Genomic DNA, 15,238 nt, shown 5'->3' with positions numbered 1-15,238 from the left:
TATTAAAATAGAGATTTTTAAATATTTATTTGATTCAGTTAAAAATAACAATAAATTTATTATGTGTTAACATAAATAACATTTTTTTTAAGATTTTATTTATTTTTTATTTTTTCTTCTCCTCAAAGCCCCCCAGTATGCGGTTGTATATTTTAGTTGTGGGTCCTTCTAGTTGTGGCATGTGGGACACCACCTCAGCATGGCTTGATGAGCGGTGCTATGTCCATGCCCGGGATCTGAACTGGTGAAACCCTGGGCCACTGAAGCGGAGCGCACGACCTTAACAGCTCGGCCATGGGGCCAGCCCCTAAATAACATTGTTTATGAAAAAAAGTCTTATATTTTCCAAAATAATACTTAAGTGAGGGCAGAGGCACTATTGTTTTATATTTTTTTGTATCTCTCTTTAATGTCTGATGGACGGGAAGATAACTGGATTCTCATATTTGCTTCTGCTTTAATCTGTTACAATATGTTATTTTAGTAAAAGTAAGTGAAGAAAATATGGCCTCACATAGGTATGAGGTTGGAAAGGGAGGAGTATTTTAATAGCGTTTTCAGCTGATTATGAATATTGTTTGTTGTCACACTAAAATTGGACAGGTGATAGTTTCTTAAAGGTTAGTTGCAATGTGGAATCCAAAATCTTATCAGTGAACTTTTTGTACTCTGTTACATTATAATCCATTGGTCTATTTTGTATATTTAATGGATTTTTTATAATCCATGTATATTTTGTAACTTCATGAATTGGTGGTTTGGAAAATATTGGTTCACTGAATTATGCAGATCTTGCAAATGTTGACACATTTCATTATACAGTATCAGAAAATTGCAGTTGCTAAAATCACTACAAATTTCATTAGACAATTTTTAAGTTTTGGAAAACTATCAGGCTCATGGTGGTGGATACAAGTTTTCCAAAATTCTAATTTTCACTTGTAAGATTTTATTGTTGGGAAAAGGTGCAGTCATTTGTTTTCTCTAAAGTCTATTTTTTTTGTTTTGTTTTCTCTAAATTTGTTTATAGACTCCATTTGTTAATTTTCAGGAAAATGTCCATTAAATGCCCATCTGAAGAACTATAGTTTGCTGTCAGAGGTTCTTTCAAGTAAAATTGGAATTCTATGAAAAAAAGAGCTAATTTAACTCACTACCCAGTGCACAAGTTCTTTTCCTCAAGATCTCCATCCTATCTCTGTGTAGCTGGAATACTTTATGCCTACCTACTTCTATTTTATCACAGACAGTGCTATAAAAAGGTGTACTGAAGGGTCGAAATATAATACTTTTTACTACTTCATCAAGGATATATTTTAGTGAACCTGGCACTTTTTTCCCCTGAGAGTATGGTGGTGAAGATCGCAAGGGCTGTTAGCACAGTGTGGTGCCACTGATGGGTTTGTTCCGAGGGCTGCAGTGCCTTTGCATCATCAGTGCACATATCCACACAGTAAAAAAGCCAGTCACAATTTAGTAGTATTATTGCTTAATAGCTTTGACTTCATCAAATCCTTGAAAGGATATTGGGAACTCAGAGTCTGCAGACTACACTTTGAGAAGTGCTTTAAAAATTTAGGTTATTGAATTTAGCAACCTCAAATCCATTTGTGTAAACTATCTTGTTTTACATAATAAAACCTCTTTGATTTAGAGAGTTATACTTATAGTCAATAGCTTTTCAACTGCCAGGAGAGATATCTACTTTCTTAATCTATTATTCCCTTGGCCCGGTAAGGTGCTGATGCCTCAGTGTCATAGTGAACTCAATGAGCAAGAGTGGTGTACTACCATTGTACCCTTGGTGCTCTGTAACCTAAAACAACGATTCCAAATGTCTTTTGTCTTCTTTTCACTGATTGTGTTCCTTTTTACTAATGCAATAATTGAGATCATTGATAAACTAAGAAAATTTAGGTCCCAAGCTGACTCTAACTAGCTAGGCAAGTGAATGCACTGCGGTGACATTCACTGACATTCTCTGAGTGTGCAGAACTGTTTGTGACTTTCTCTGTGCTAATCGTTTATGAATTTTGCCTGTGATCACTTATATCTGGATTACATTTGCTTGTTTATGTTTAGATTTTTTTACAGGCTCTGATTCAATTCAGGGAACTTGGTGTAAAGACATACTTCAGACCATCATGAGTTTTACTCCTCATAATTGGGCTTCACACACCCTTAGCTGCTTTCCAGGCCCACTGCAGGTAATCTGGTCTTGAATTACCTATTGAATAGGTGTGAAATCCTTCTTCCCATTTACAGTGTTAATCTAGAGAGTTAGCTTTGGTGATATCCAAAGAAAATTAGTGCTTTTTTTTTCTTTTTAATCTTTCCTATTACTTCCGAAAACTCAAATCTCTTGAGTTATTTCTTGTCCTACTCTGGGAATGAATACATTTCTAAAAATTTAATCATTATGGTTTCATCTTAATAGTTAACAATTTTAGAAACTTGTGAGAATTAACACACTACCTGAAAAATTCCTTCTCATAGAACTGAAATGGGGAGAAATATAATTTAATGGAGCTTTTCAGAGTACATATATGCTACACTTAACTGAATAGTTTGTTACAGGGAGAAGAACTGTGAACTTGGCTTTTATAACATGGAGAAAGGAAAACCTCATCTGTCCTCTGCTATTCAGAGAAAATTTTAGGCAAAATGAACATGTGTTTTCTGTAACTTCTCATAGTCTAGAGCAGTAGTTGTCAAGCTTCTCCGAGTCCCTGAGGGCCGTGGGAAGACGCAGCGTGCTGGGCCCCCGCTGCACAGCTGCTGCTTCAGTAGGTCCGGGTGGGGCCTCAGAATGTGCGTTTCTCCCAGGCCCCAGGGATGCTGCTGCTGCTGGCCTAGGGACCGCATTCTGAGAATCACTGGTCTGGTATAAGGGATCTTCCTTACAGAGATCCTAAAAGAAGCGAGCGAAGGGTACATAAATTTCTTTTCCTTTCTTTTTCCCTCAGAGATGAGCAGAAGTATCAACAGATGATTGAAAAAGCTTTGAATTCAAGCTTGCTTGGAATTTCTGTTTAGGAAATATAGGAAAAGGAATTTTAGAGATAATCTCTTCAAGCCTATGTATTTTCCAGATATGGAACTTCAGGCCTTGATTACTGAGTTGTTTCAGGTCACCTAGAGTTTATTAGTGTCAGAGTCAACCCTAGAACTGGTTCCTTGACTCTACATCCAGTGCTCTTTTTACTGCAACCATTGTAATAAACTTCTGACCTTCCTTTTAGGCATTCTTCAAACAAAATAATGTACCTCAGGAAAGCCGTTTCAATCTGAAGAAAAACGTGGAGGAGGAATACAGGAAGTGGAAATCAATGACCAATGAAAATGACATCATCACCCACTTTTCTATGCAAGGCTCTCCTCCTCTCTTCCTTTGTCTTCTCTGGAAAATGCTCTTGGAAACAGATCATATTAATCAGATTGGCTACAGGTAAGCCAGAAACCTAGATCTGTGTTCCATTTGGCAAACCGTTATACCCATGCAGCAATACAGTTTATTTTTTACTCTCTGCCTTCCAGAGTATTAGAGAGAATTGGAGCCAGGGCCTTGGTAGCCCACGTGAGAACATTTGCAGATTTCCTGGTGTATGAGTTCTCAACATCAGCTGGGGGTCAGCAGCTCAACAAGTGCATTGAAATTCTTAATGACATGGTATGGAAGTACAACATTGTTACACTGGACAGATTAATTCTCTGCCTGGTAAGAATATGCTTACATAAGAATACGTTTCTGAGCTGTCTCATTCTCTTTTGGATCAAGGTTTGTAGCTGATAGATCTCATGCTGATCTACTTTATATTGCTTCTAAAGATTTAATGAATTTATACTATAATCAAGCATTGCTGTCACTTCCCTAAGGAAGTAGAGATTTCCCAATTTCTCTATTCATTCATTCAATAAGTATATATTGAATATCTACTGTGTACTAGGCACAGGAGGTATAGAGGTAAGTAAGACAGACATGGTCTTGGCCTGTGATGTTCTAAAAGTACAAGCAGTTAGACTTCGAGTTGATTCTCAAAGGCTCCCATTAGAGGCAGGAAGTAGTAAAAAGTTACTACATTTCTTTGCGAAGTGCTAATATAACCGTTTCTGATACTTTGGTAGCCACAGTCATAGCTCAGTGATTCTCATTGCCACCCAATATTCCCCAAATGGTTTTTTCTCCTGACTTTGATGTCTGTTTCAGGCAAAATTTTAAGAAAAGACACACTGAACCAGGATGGAAAATGCTGCATTTAAAAAAGTATTATTAGTGGTGATATTTGCGCTTGCTTAGTTGGTTTAACATTAACCTCTGAGCTGTGAAACATAGATATAAAGCTGGTTATAATCTAGTAGGGGAAATACGCTAAGTCTGTAAGTCACTAAAATAAAAGGATAAGATAGGGGCGCAGGGAAAATATCGCCAGGTAACAGTGAGAGATCACATCCACGTAGATGATGGATCCTGAAGGATGGATTAAATTTCAAAAAATAGAGATGGACGTTCCAGACAAAAGGCATGGTGAGAGCCACAATAGCAAGGAAGGCTCAGATATGTTTGGGGAAGGCTGAACAGTTGGTGTGGAATAAACTAGATATATAGAGAAATTCTAATAATAGTGGGATTTTTACTGTGTTACAATTTAGACCATTGGACAATTTAGACCAAAGGAGTGGCAGAGCCACACCTTAGCACAGTATGAGCATTTTCATATAATTTTTCTGTTGTTCCCCAAAGGCCATGCGTAGTCACGAAGGAAATGAAGCCCAGGTTTGTTATTTCATAATTCAGTTGCTGTTACTGAAACCAAATGATTTTAGAAATCGAGTAAGTGACTTTGTCAAGGAAAATTCCCCAGAGCACTGGCTACAGAACGACTGGCACACCAAGCACATGAATTATCACAAGGTACTGGTTCTAATTCGTGCTTAAGTTCGTCCTTTTTAAGCCATACTTAGCTGTTTGGTTCATTGATTTGGCTGTTTTGCTGTGTTTCTGCTGTTTTCTCTCTGGTCTGGATAGAAGTAAATTAGCTCTCCAAATTTTCTCCAGGTTCTGTAATCCTTCTAATGTGAAGAATAAATTGAAACTGCAGTTTTAGTGGACATGGGTATTTAATACAAAGTGAAAAGAGTTACTCTAACTCCTTTTATACATGAGTCTCTTTTGGTGTATCTTTGAGTAATAGACTTTTTTTCAAGTAAAGGACTCTAGATTTCATTGCATTGCAGGAGCAAACATGGTTTCATAATTCTTTTGAAATTGGCAAGTTTATTTAGCTCGTTTTTTTAAGAAAATAAGAAAGATGCCCTAAACATTTACCATCTCCTCTCTTGCACAGAAATATCCAGAGAAGCTGTATTTTGAGGGCTTGGCAGAACAGGTCGACCCTCCCGTGCAGATCCAGTCGCCCTATCTGCCCATCTATTTTGGAAATGTGTGTCTCCGATTCCTTCCAGTGTTTGATATAGTAATCCACAGATTTTTAGAGTTGCTTCCAGTATCCAAATCACTGGAGACTCTACTGGATCACCTAGGAGGCTTATATAAATTTCATGGTGAGCTCTTTCAACTTCTAATTCCATCTAATAGCTCTATAAACAAAAGTAGGCTGGACTTGACCATAGGGACAATAGTGGTTGTAAAGGTTTTATTTAATTTTTTTTAAATAAAAGTGTTTTGAGGGTAAGTGCTGTGGGATGATGCCATGAAGTATAAAATATGACATAAAAATATAAATTGGTAGATCATTGCAAATGTATTAAATAGCAAAAAAAAAAGTGATATGCAGGAAACACCTTATTTTATGCAGTGTGTGATTAATTGCCACATAAGTGTAGAAGGAGGAAAATATGGGTTCAGAACAGAGTGATGTTACTTGAATTAGACAGATCTTGGCAGGCTTCCTGGATGGATAGGATTGAAACTGTGATGCATGTGATTTGTATAAACAGAAAGGAGATGAGAGCATACTAGGCAGAAGGAATCCTTTGGGAAAATCATGGAAGTAGAAAAAACAAAGCATTTGAAAAGCAATTACCTCCTTGGGCTTAATTGAGAATTTATATATTGTACTTGACTATAGATCACCTTAAATGCCAGTCTGAGAAGTTTTTATTTTATAACCTGAAGATAATTGAGAGTCAACTAGAAGTGACTAAGTAAGGCCATGGTATGGAGAGCATTATTTTAGAAAGATAAATGCAGCTGTAGTTGGCAGCATGTCTTGGAAGGAGAAAGCCATTTCAAAGACTGTCAGAAAGTTCAGGAGTGTGATCAGTATCTAAACAAGTGTGAAGGCATTGGAAATGAGAAAGAAGGGACAGATAGCAAGAAAGAAGAACTAAAACTTGATGAGCTGGTTATGGAGGGAAGAATATTGAAAGAAAGAAATCCAAGACAACTCTAACGTTTTAAGCATGGTCACTGGAGAGTGGTGGGGTCAGTGAAAGAAGTGCAGAAGCCCTGAGCAGCCACTCTGGGGATCAAGTGTATTATCTGTAGGGCAGTTCTTCTGAGTCCTTTGTCAAAGATGTCTTCCTTCCAAGCAGAAGCCTGAATTGCGTTTTAGCACTACAGAATAGCTAGGAAGTCCAGAGCATTCCTTCAAAAATATTTCTCTTTTGAATTAGGTAATGTATGTACCCAGTACAGAAGGATATGCAGTGAAAAGTAATTAGTCCCATCCCTGTCCTCCATCTGGGCAGTTTCTTTCTGTGGAGGCAACCACTGCTACTGGCTTGTTGTGTATCCTTCCTTAGATATTCTCTGTTGGTTTTCTTTTAACACAAATAAAATGTAGTATACGCATTGTTCTGCATCTTGTTTTTTCTATCTTTATGATGTATTAGGGTTGGTTATTTTATAGCAGCACATAAAAAGCTGCCACACTCATGCCATAATTTACTAAATCAGTCCCTTGTTTTTGACCATTAAGGCTGTTTCTAATATTTTGCTAGTGTAAACAGGGCTATAATGACGTTCCTTGCACATATGTCATTTTTATAGGATAAGTTTTCAGAAGTGAAATTGCTAAGTCAGAGTGTGATGAATATCCTGAAATACATGCTGTGTGTGTTAGTAGAAGACTTCCGCCTTGTCCTAAATAAAAATAGGCATTGTGTGCAATTTACCCAGCATGTGAAATAGTTTAATAATCTTCTGAGCTGTTTTTCAGTAGTTTTGAAAACAGGATTTCACAGATGTCAGTAACCAGATAAACATTGTTGTGATCCCTTTTCTTCTTGGCAGATCGTCCAGTGACTTATTTGTATAACACTCTGCACTATTATGAAATGCACCTGAGAGATCGTGCCTTTCTCAAACGAAAACTTGTCCACGCAATCATTGGCTCTCTCAAGGACAATCGACCTCAGGGCTGGTGTCTAAGTGACACTTACCTGAAGTGCGCTATGAATGCACGAGAAGAGAATCCTTGGGTCCCAGATGACTCCTACTATTGCAAGTTGATTGGCAGACTAGTAGATAATATCCTTTTTATATAATTTTCCAAACTCATCAGAAATAACTGTTGATTATGAGAACGTCTTTTTCTTTTTGAGATAATATGTTTATATATTCTAAGACTTCAATTTTTTTAAACATCATTTTTATTTTTACTTCTATAAAAGTTTTGAAATCTTAAATTAGCAGCATCATGCCAGATGGGCTGAAATCCACTCCATTAAAATTTGTTTTTAAAAACAGACTTTATGGAGATTTGTTTCAAAGAAAAAACTCCTAGTCCTAAATAAGTGTACCGTGTATTGTATTAGATGCATCTATTCACTACGAGAGAATATAGAATCTGTTGCTTTAAATAACTCCCTGAATACTTTTTAAAATGTTAATATTAATAGATAAAACATTTTTCTCTCTTTTTTAGTGAAAAAGCTGCTATTCTGGTATTTTATTTCTTCATTTTGATTTCATGTTTTAAGTTATCAGTACACTATACTTAATGTCTATATACCATGCCACTATTTACTAGATAGGGCAATTTTACGTAAATGGGCATGATTTATTTTCCTACAAAAGAATTCTTTTCCTGGGGTAAAAGAATTACTCATTATAGAGTAATTTGCTTACTAGCTGTCCTGTAACTATTAAAAGAAATCAGTTGATGAAACCTAGGGATACCTTAGTTGCATCTGTAGCTATCATAATGTCATAGTTATAAGAGGCCACCTATGTAGGACCAACCATTTATGGCTTGTAGTTGATCACATGGTTGCTGTCAGTACATTTCAGTTATGTGAAACTTATTTGTATTTGGTTTGTATTATTTGCCTCTTAGTCTTTCTGATAAATCATTTCTTGGGGGCTCATAATCAGATAAATTGATAATCAAATGAGACATTTACATGTGAAACATTTTGAAAACTGTAAAGCACTATATAAATGTGAGCCATTACGCTCAAAATAAATAGTTATTTCTTTAATCATCTGCACCAATGGCTGGCAAATCTCCTGGTCCCTTCCCAAACTGTGACTGGAGATTCAATGAGTTTCCCAACCCAGCTGCCCACGCTCTGCATGTTACTTGTGTGGAGCTCATGGCCTTGGCTGTTTCAGGTGAAGATGTTGGAAATGCCCTTCTAAATGTCGTCCTGAAAAGGTGTGTATCCTGTTTCATGCAGTAAGAGTTCTCGTTTATTTGTGAAGAGAATGATATTTATTTGTAGCTGTTAGACACACCTGTTGTCCCAAGACCATGCACACTGGATAGTAACTGTTGTCTGGTTCCAGATCTTGTCTTTGGGATATATGTATAATGGAATAAAGCCTGGACAGGGTCAGAAGACCTCTGTTTGTACCCATTTCTTCTCTTTGTTAGCGTTTTGACATTTAATTTAGGAATAACGTTAACTTGTCACTAAAGACAGACTTTCAAGATTCCTTTCTTAAAGTTCAGCATAAAGTAGGGGATAATGATTGGAGAAGTATAAATAAGTGGAAATAGACCATCTTCAGCCCAGTGACCGTTGTTAAAGGAGGCAACCAGAAAAAAAAAGCCTTAGTTTGTTTTTGTGTATATTAAATTTTTAGTCGATAAGAATCCACTGTTGTTTTATTGGCATAGGTCAGTTGTCAGCCCCCAAATTATATACGTTCTCAAAATAAGATCCCTTGTCAACCATATAAAATGTTTTTATAGTTGCACATTTGTATTCTTTTTCAGTCAGCCTTTAGTGCCAAGAGAAAACATTACAGCGTGGATGAATGCAATCGGCTTGATCATCACTGCTCTACCAGTGAGTTCATAATCGTGATTTGTATGTGGTGCTGGAATGCAGCTGTTCCTGTCAGCCGAAAGAATAAGATCGTATAGGATGCTTTTGTGCAAAAACATCATGAAGCTAATGAACTGTTTCATATTTTTTGTCTTTCATATTATTGCTTCAAAAATCTACAGTGACTATTTTGTTTGCCCTCTGCATTAGATCTGAATAAACCTACCTGACTTACAGGTTCCTCCATCCTTTGGTCTTGCTATCCAACTTTAGCTTTTGCATCCAAATCTGATCTCCTCTTAATCACTTAACCTGTTATATATCTAGAGCCTTTGCTCATGCAGGTAGTGCTTGTTGAGACACGTTTCAGGGACTTCTGGTATGTTAGTGAACAAGGCGTTATGACAGAATCCTCTTCCTTCGCCAGCTTCTCTTAAGCCTGCTCATTCCTTGCCAGCTTGGGGCTTGCTTTTTCAGTGACCCCTTCCCTGACTTCTCCACTCATGTGAAGTCTGTGACCGCCACATGTCTAGTCAGCACCACACAATCATCTCTTGTGATATCTTTGAATCTCAGTAATGTCTATCCCCGTGCGACCCAGACTTACTTGATTATGCACCTCTGTGAATCATCTTTTCCTCACACCCCTCTATATTTATTTGTGAATTATATATGTGTACCACTGTTGTCTGTATAGTAAATGTTGGTTAAGTCAATTTACTGTATAGTAAATACCAGGTACTATATTTAGTATAGAGACACATGCATGGAGACCTCTACCTCACAGATACCTCTCCCCAGGTTGTTATTGACTTAATTTGACTCATAATGAAGCCATGCAATTTTGATTTCAAAATCTCCACTATGCAAAGACACACAGTAGATAAGTAGGAAAATTTTTTAAGTGAGGAAGCACTGTTATCTTAGGCTTTGGAGTGAAATACTAGATATGAGGTGGAATACTGTTTTTCATCAGGCTTTCCTCTGGGTTTAAAGGAGCCGTACTGGATTGTCCTCCATGACCGAATCGTGAGTGTCATCAGCAGTCCCAGCTTGACATCCGAGACAGAGTGGGTCGGCTATCCGTTCCGCCTCTTTGATTTCACTGCTTGCCATCAGTCCTACTCTGAGATGAGCTGCAGCTATACCTTAGCTCTGGCACATGCTGTGTGGCACCATTCTAGCATCGGGCAGCTTTCTCTCATTCCCAAGTAAGTGTTATGGTTTCTTAAAGAAATTTTACTTTTTTCATTTTGTTTTTGTATTTTGGTTTTTTTAAATCTCATTTACACATGGGGTATATATCTCATTCAGTAGGACAACTTTTGAAATAAGAGTTATAATTAAGAGTTTCTGTATAATCGGAAAGCCTCTTTTATTTAAGAATTGTTTGAAAAAAATTAATCTGTATATGCAAGTAATAATCTGGTATCTAGTTTTCCATTACAGTTTCAGGATATGTTTTTTCCAAAATATATCCCAGAATGCATGCTTTTTCCAAAATATATCCCAGAAGTTGCCTTTTGAACTGAAAAATTGACATTAGCTTATTTTCTGATCATTTTTCTTGACTATAAAATTGGCGTTAATTAGATTCAAATTTCTCAGGAATGGGGTTTCTATTTGATTGATTATTCTCTTTTTATTTCAGATAATTCACCTCTGTCTTTTAGTAGTTTTATTATTAAGAATGACTCCTAAGTATGAAGCAATTTATTTCAATAATCAGATGAAAATAAGAGCCAGTAAGAGAGGTGAAATTAATTAGAAATGTTATCAAAATTAAGAAGAACTTTAAAAAAAATCATTACAAGTTTTGCAAATACTTGGGTTGACAAAATTCAAACAATTCTGATTTCAAGTCATAAGAGATTTTTATTTTTATCTTCAAATTTTAGGTTTCTCACTGAAGTACTGCTTCCTATAGTGAAGACTGAATTCCAGTTGCTTTATGTATACCATCTTGTGGGGCCATTTTTACAAAGATTTCAGCAAGAGAGAACTCGATGCATGATAGAGGTAAAATATAATCTGGGTTTTCTGTGATAAGATTAAGTTCTAAAAGATCTACTTAGGCTTTTTCCCCCATGTTAGAGGACTTAGTGAGCCCATAACTTAGAATGCCTATAATGAGTTTATTGTGGGGTGTGTTAAACTGGAGATACAAGGGAAAGTACCCACACCTTCAGGGTTGAGAAGAAAGTTAAGGATGGAGAAGTGCATTTGAGCACCTGCACTATGGTGCAGAAGAATTAATGAAAATCTTGGGAATGGATTAAATCAGTCACCTATGATAAGAGTATAGAGAGAAGAAAATGAGCCAGGAATAGAACCTTAAAGTAGGAGCCACCAAATGGAACTTAGAAGGTATAATCCAAAGGATCCCTGAGATCGCAGTTATCCCAGAACTTGAGAGATGCTTTCTAGACAAGAGATTGTCTGTCTCTTAATTTTAAGAGAAATTACTAAGTTATGAAGAAAAATTATATTTAAGCCCTACTAGGGGGCATTTTGTAGCACTACGGATTCCGTCATAAATGCAGGACGTGTCATATCTCCCATGAGCATAGAAGTTTGTGTAATCAGTGACAGTTCCTTCAACAAACATGTTACCTCTCTGTGCTACTCTTGTGGTAGTGTCCAGCTACATCATGCTGAGTTATTGAACCATTTTTGACTATTTAAGTAATTTTATATTATTTGTTAAATAGATTGGTGTTGCGTTTTATGACATGCTGCTGAATGTAGACCAGTGTAGCGCCCACTTAAATTACATGGATCCCATCTGTGACTTCCTATATCATATGAAGTATATGTTTACTGGTGACAGCGTAAAAGAGCAAGTAAGTTAACTTTAGTTATTTTTTAATGATGTTTAGTTTAGAAAACATGAACATGTGTTGATAGACTTTTTTGTTTGGGTGAGGATTTTGTTAATGTTTTTCTTTTAAGGGGAAAAGATTGATATACCTTTTTAGGCTACATGAGCATGTTATTCTGGATATAGTATTAAAGTACATACATGGTTTAATTTCTCACACTTTCCCCCCATGATATTTGAAGCAGGACATCTGAAAAAGACCTAGGGGGCTGATTAATAGTAATCTCATTAGGAAGAAACAGTCCAGGATGGCTACTGAAAAGACCAGAGAGGTGTTGTGTTGTGAGTGAAGGAGGTCCTGCTTTTATCCACAGTCATTAGGGTGCACTGTGGGGACCCTGGACAAATTGCAGTGACTAAAGGACTGAAGCCAGGAGGGTCAGGAGAGTAATTCATGAAGGGTATCTGAAGGAGCTGCCATGCTTACCTTGAATTTTAAAAGCCCTAGGAAATTGTTCGTGTCCTTACTATTTGGAGGGTTGCCATTTGGAGTAAGTATTAGATTTGTTCTGTGTCACTTCAAAGGACATATAAACTTTGGTGAAGTAAACAGGAGGCGCATTCTGACCCAGTATATAAAGAGCCACTTCCCAGTAGAGCTGTGTGAAGTGGAAAGGACCTCCTAAATCGTAACTGTTTCATCTCTTTAGGAAGCAGAATCTCAGCCTTTTAGAAGGGTGGAGGTAGGGCAGATGGGTGAAGCTAAATGACCTCCCCTCCCTGCTTTAATGTTACTTCTTTCTATAATGGAAAAGAAAGGTAAACTGGTATATAAACATGTAAGTCCTAGTCTACTGGATTCTTTCCTTGAAGCTGGGGACGTGGGTGGGGAGAACGTTAACTCCTTTATGCCTCAGCAAGATTGTCATGGAAAGTTGAGTGGGAACCAAAACAGAAATGTTTTACTTGTATATCCTTTATATTTGGGCCTAAGAAACTTTGATACAAGGGAACACAGAAAGGCAAAATTATTAATGGGCTAATCTTTCCTAGTAAAGTCAAAGATCATGTGAGTAAAGCTGAGAAAGCTGTGGAACTGCTTGATGTATTTACTTCTCTAAAGTATTTGAAGTAAGAGTAGATCTAATATTATTTACTTTGAATCCCAAGTATAAATTAGAGCCAAAAAAAATTAGCTTTGTAGATAAATGTTACTGACATAAGTTATTCAAAGAACTTCAAAATATAATTGTGCTTCTTGCTTCTGAGAAGATGGCATTTTGAAAGGATGATCAACTCAGTGAATATGTAAAATTTCTGGTGTAAACTATAGTAGCTTTTGGCAGTGGGGTGACTGGTATGTTTTTGTAAGCATATGCATATGCAGGTATATGCACATACGCATACGTACATATGTTTAATGTCTACGTGAGGGAGAATACGTGTTTTTTTCCTCACGTAAGAGAGAAATAATTTTATCTGCTTTTCTTAAAATGTGGAGAGACTTCTCATCCCCCGACTCCACTCCCGAGTGTATCGTCTCAGGACATGTGTATAAATCGCCGCTTTAAAGGTGGGAAGTTGAACTTCTCTGGTTAAAATGTTGTTTAATGTTTTCATTTTTTAGGTAGAGAAGATTATCTGTAATTTAAAACCAGCTTTAAAACTTCGTCTTCGATTCATCACACACATTAGCAAGATGGACCCAGCTGCAGTACCTCCGCAAGCCGTCAGTAGTGGCTCTCCAGCGCCCCCGTCTGCTCAGGGGCCAGTGTCCCTTCCAGTAACTCAGTGAAGTCGCGGGGTGTTGTGGGAAAGGGAACTACATCTGTCCGCGGAAGTGGACTCAAATCTCTTAAATCTGAACGTGCTCGGACTACACAGTGATACAGAAGAAGCAGTGGCGTTCAGATTGCTTTATTTTGATTCCAGTGGTGAATCTGTTGACACCTTATAATTCCCATCTCCCTGGCTATATTTTTGTCTCTGAGAGATCAAATAAGCTACGTGCTGTTCATATCCATAACAGTTTATTAGAGCTAGGTAGGGGCACGGAGGTGTCTGTGATCAAATGACTGACTGGACACTCAGTCCTTCGTATTCTAGCCATTGGCTTTGTTTTTATTTTTTATTAATGATTTATTCAGTCTTCAAATACATTGTTTTAAAGGCACCACACATGTAAATCCTTTTAAAGCTAAATCTCTTGCAGTATATCTTGTGTAAAAGATTTTTGTCAAGTAAAGGACTCTAGATTTCATTGCATTGCAGGAGCAAACACAGTTTCATATTCTTTTAAAAAGGATTTAAAATTTTTATCGTAGATTTCCAAGTAAATGGGCTAATATTTCTATTGAGGTAGATTGACAAGTTTTTGCCTTTGCTGTGGTCTTGAACTTACTGTATGAAATGAGTTGGAAGCCACGTAAGAAAATAACACAGCTAGAAATGCATAAACTTAATAAAATGTGCTTAAATCATGATTCTTCAATCTCTGTTTTTAAAAATAAATTCATTGCTTTTCCAGGTTAGCACACTCACCTGGCAGATGATGTGAATCTTTGAATTTTTATAATCTTAAAATTTTTAAGTATTTATACTTTTAAATATAGTGTAAGTTTTGGTTCTTTAGGGTTTATTAGATTTTGAGAAACATATTGTTAATTTGGGGGAAATGGCATTAAGATTGTAAAAGACTTGAAAAATAATTAGTAAAATCTGTTGAATGAATAAACTGTCTGGTTAATTGCTCAGTTTGAGTGAGTGTCTGCTGTGTGCCAGGCAGTGTGCTGGCGTGGTTTTAACAGGGAACTGGGCCACCTCCATGGGTTGTACACCACAGCTGGTGACTGACAGTAACCTAGGAATTAATTCAGTTCTTTAAAAAAGAATTAGTCAAGTTTAACCAACTATACTTCAAATTTTTATTTCCAAATACATTCCTCCTAGACCTTTCTCCTCTTCAAGGTTCATATTATTATCATCATTAAATCTTTATTTGCCATGCAAGTCCAGCTTAAAATTTACATAATGGTGTAAGTAATTTTTAGGTTAATGATAAATTCTTAAAATTCTCCAGAAACTTTATGCTAGAATTGATTTCAAGTATTATTGTTAACATAGTCTCAATATATTCTTGCTGCCTTGAGGAATATATTGCTTTGAGATCCTACAATGGGA

At 36.7% G+C, this 15,238-nt stretch overlaps 1 protein-coding gene across 10 annotated transcripts in view; it reads left to right on the top strand.

Annotated features, from left to right (window-relative positions):
- The window catches only part of MED23 (mediator complex subunit 23), a 39,473-nt gene extending 24,662 nt beyond the window's left edge, over nt 1-14,811 (top strand). For all 10 annotated transcript variants that reach the window (XM_008508184.2, XM_008508183.2, XM_070557148.1 and 7 more), the window contains 12 exons: nt 2,083-2,207; nt 3,243-3,448; nt 3,538-3,718; nt 4,742-4,912; nt 5,346-5,562; nt 7,256-7,492; nt 8,456-8,621; nt 9,186-9,258; nt 10,234-10,448; nt 11,136-11,256; nt 11,949-12,080; nt 13,686-14,811. In XM_008508184.2, coding sequence (XP_008506406.1) covers nt 2,083-2,207; nt 3,243-3,448; nt 3,538-3,718; nt 4,742-4,912; nt 5,346-5,562; nt 7,256-7,492; nt 8,456-8,621; nt 9,186-9,258; nt 10,234-10,448; nt 11,136-11,256; nt 11,949-12,080; nt 13,686-13,853 — 2,012 coding nt within the window. In that variant the 3' untranslated portion in view covers nt 13,854-14,811. The remainder of the gene's footprint in view (nt 1-2,082; nt 2,208-3,242; nt 3,449-3,537; nt 3,719-4,741; nt 4,913-5,345; nt 5,563-7,255; nt 7,493-8,455; nt 8,622-9,185; nt 9,259-10,233; nt 10,449-11,135; nt 11,257-11,948; nt 12,081-13,685) is intronic.
- The last annotated feature ends 427 nt before the right edge of the window (nt 14,812-15,238 follow it).

The sequence above is a fragment of the Equus przewalskii genome, chromosome 9 (genome assembly GCF_037783145.1).
Source record: "Equus przewalskii isolate Varuska chromosome 9, EquPr2, whole genome shotgun sequence".
NCBI classification, from domain to species: Eukaryota; Metazoa; Chordata; class Mammalia; order Perissodactyla; family Equidae; genus Equus; species Equus przewalskii.
Note: the sequence above shows the minus strand (reverse complement) of the source record. Positions and strands in the feature narration are given on the sequence as shown.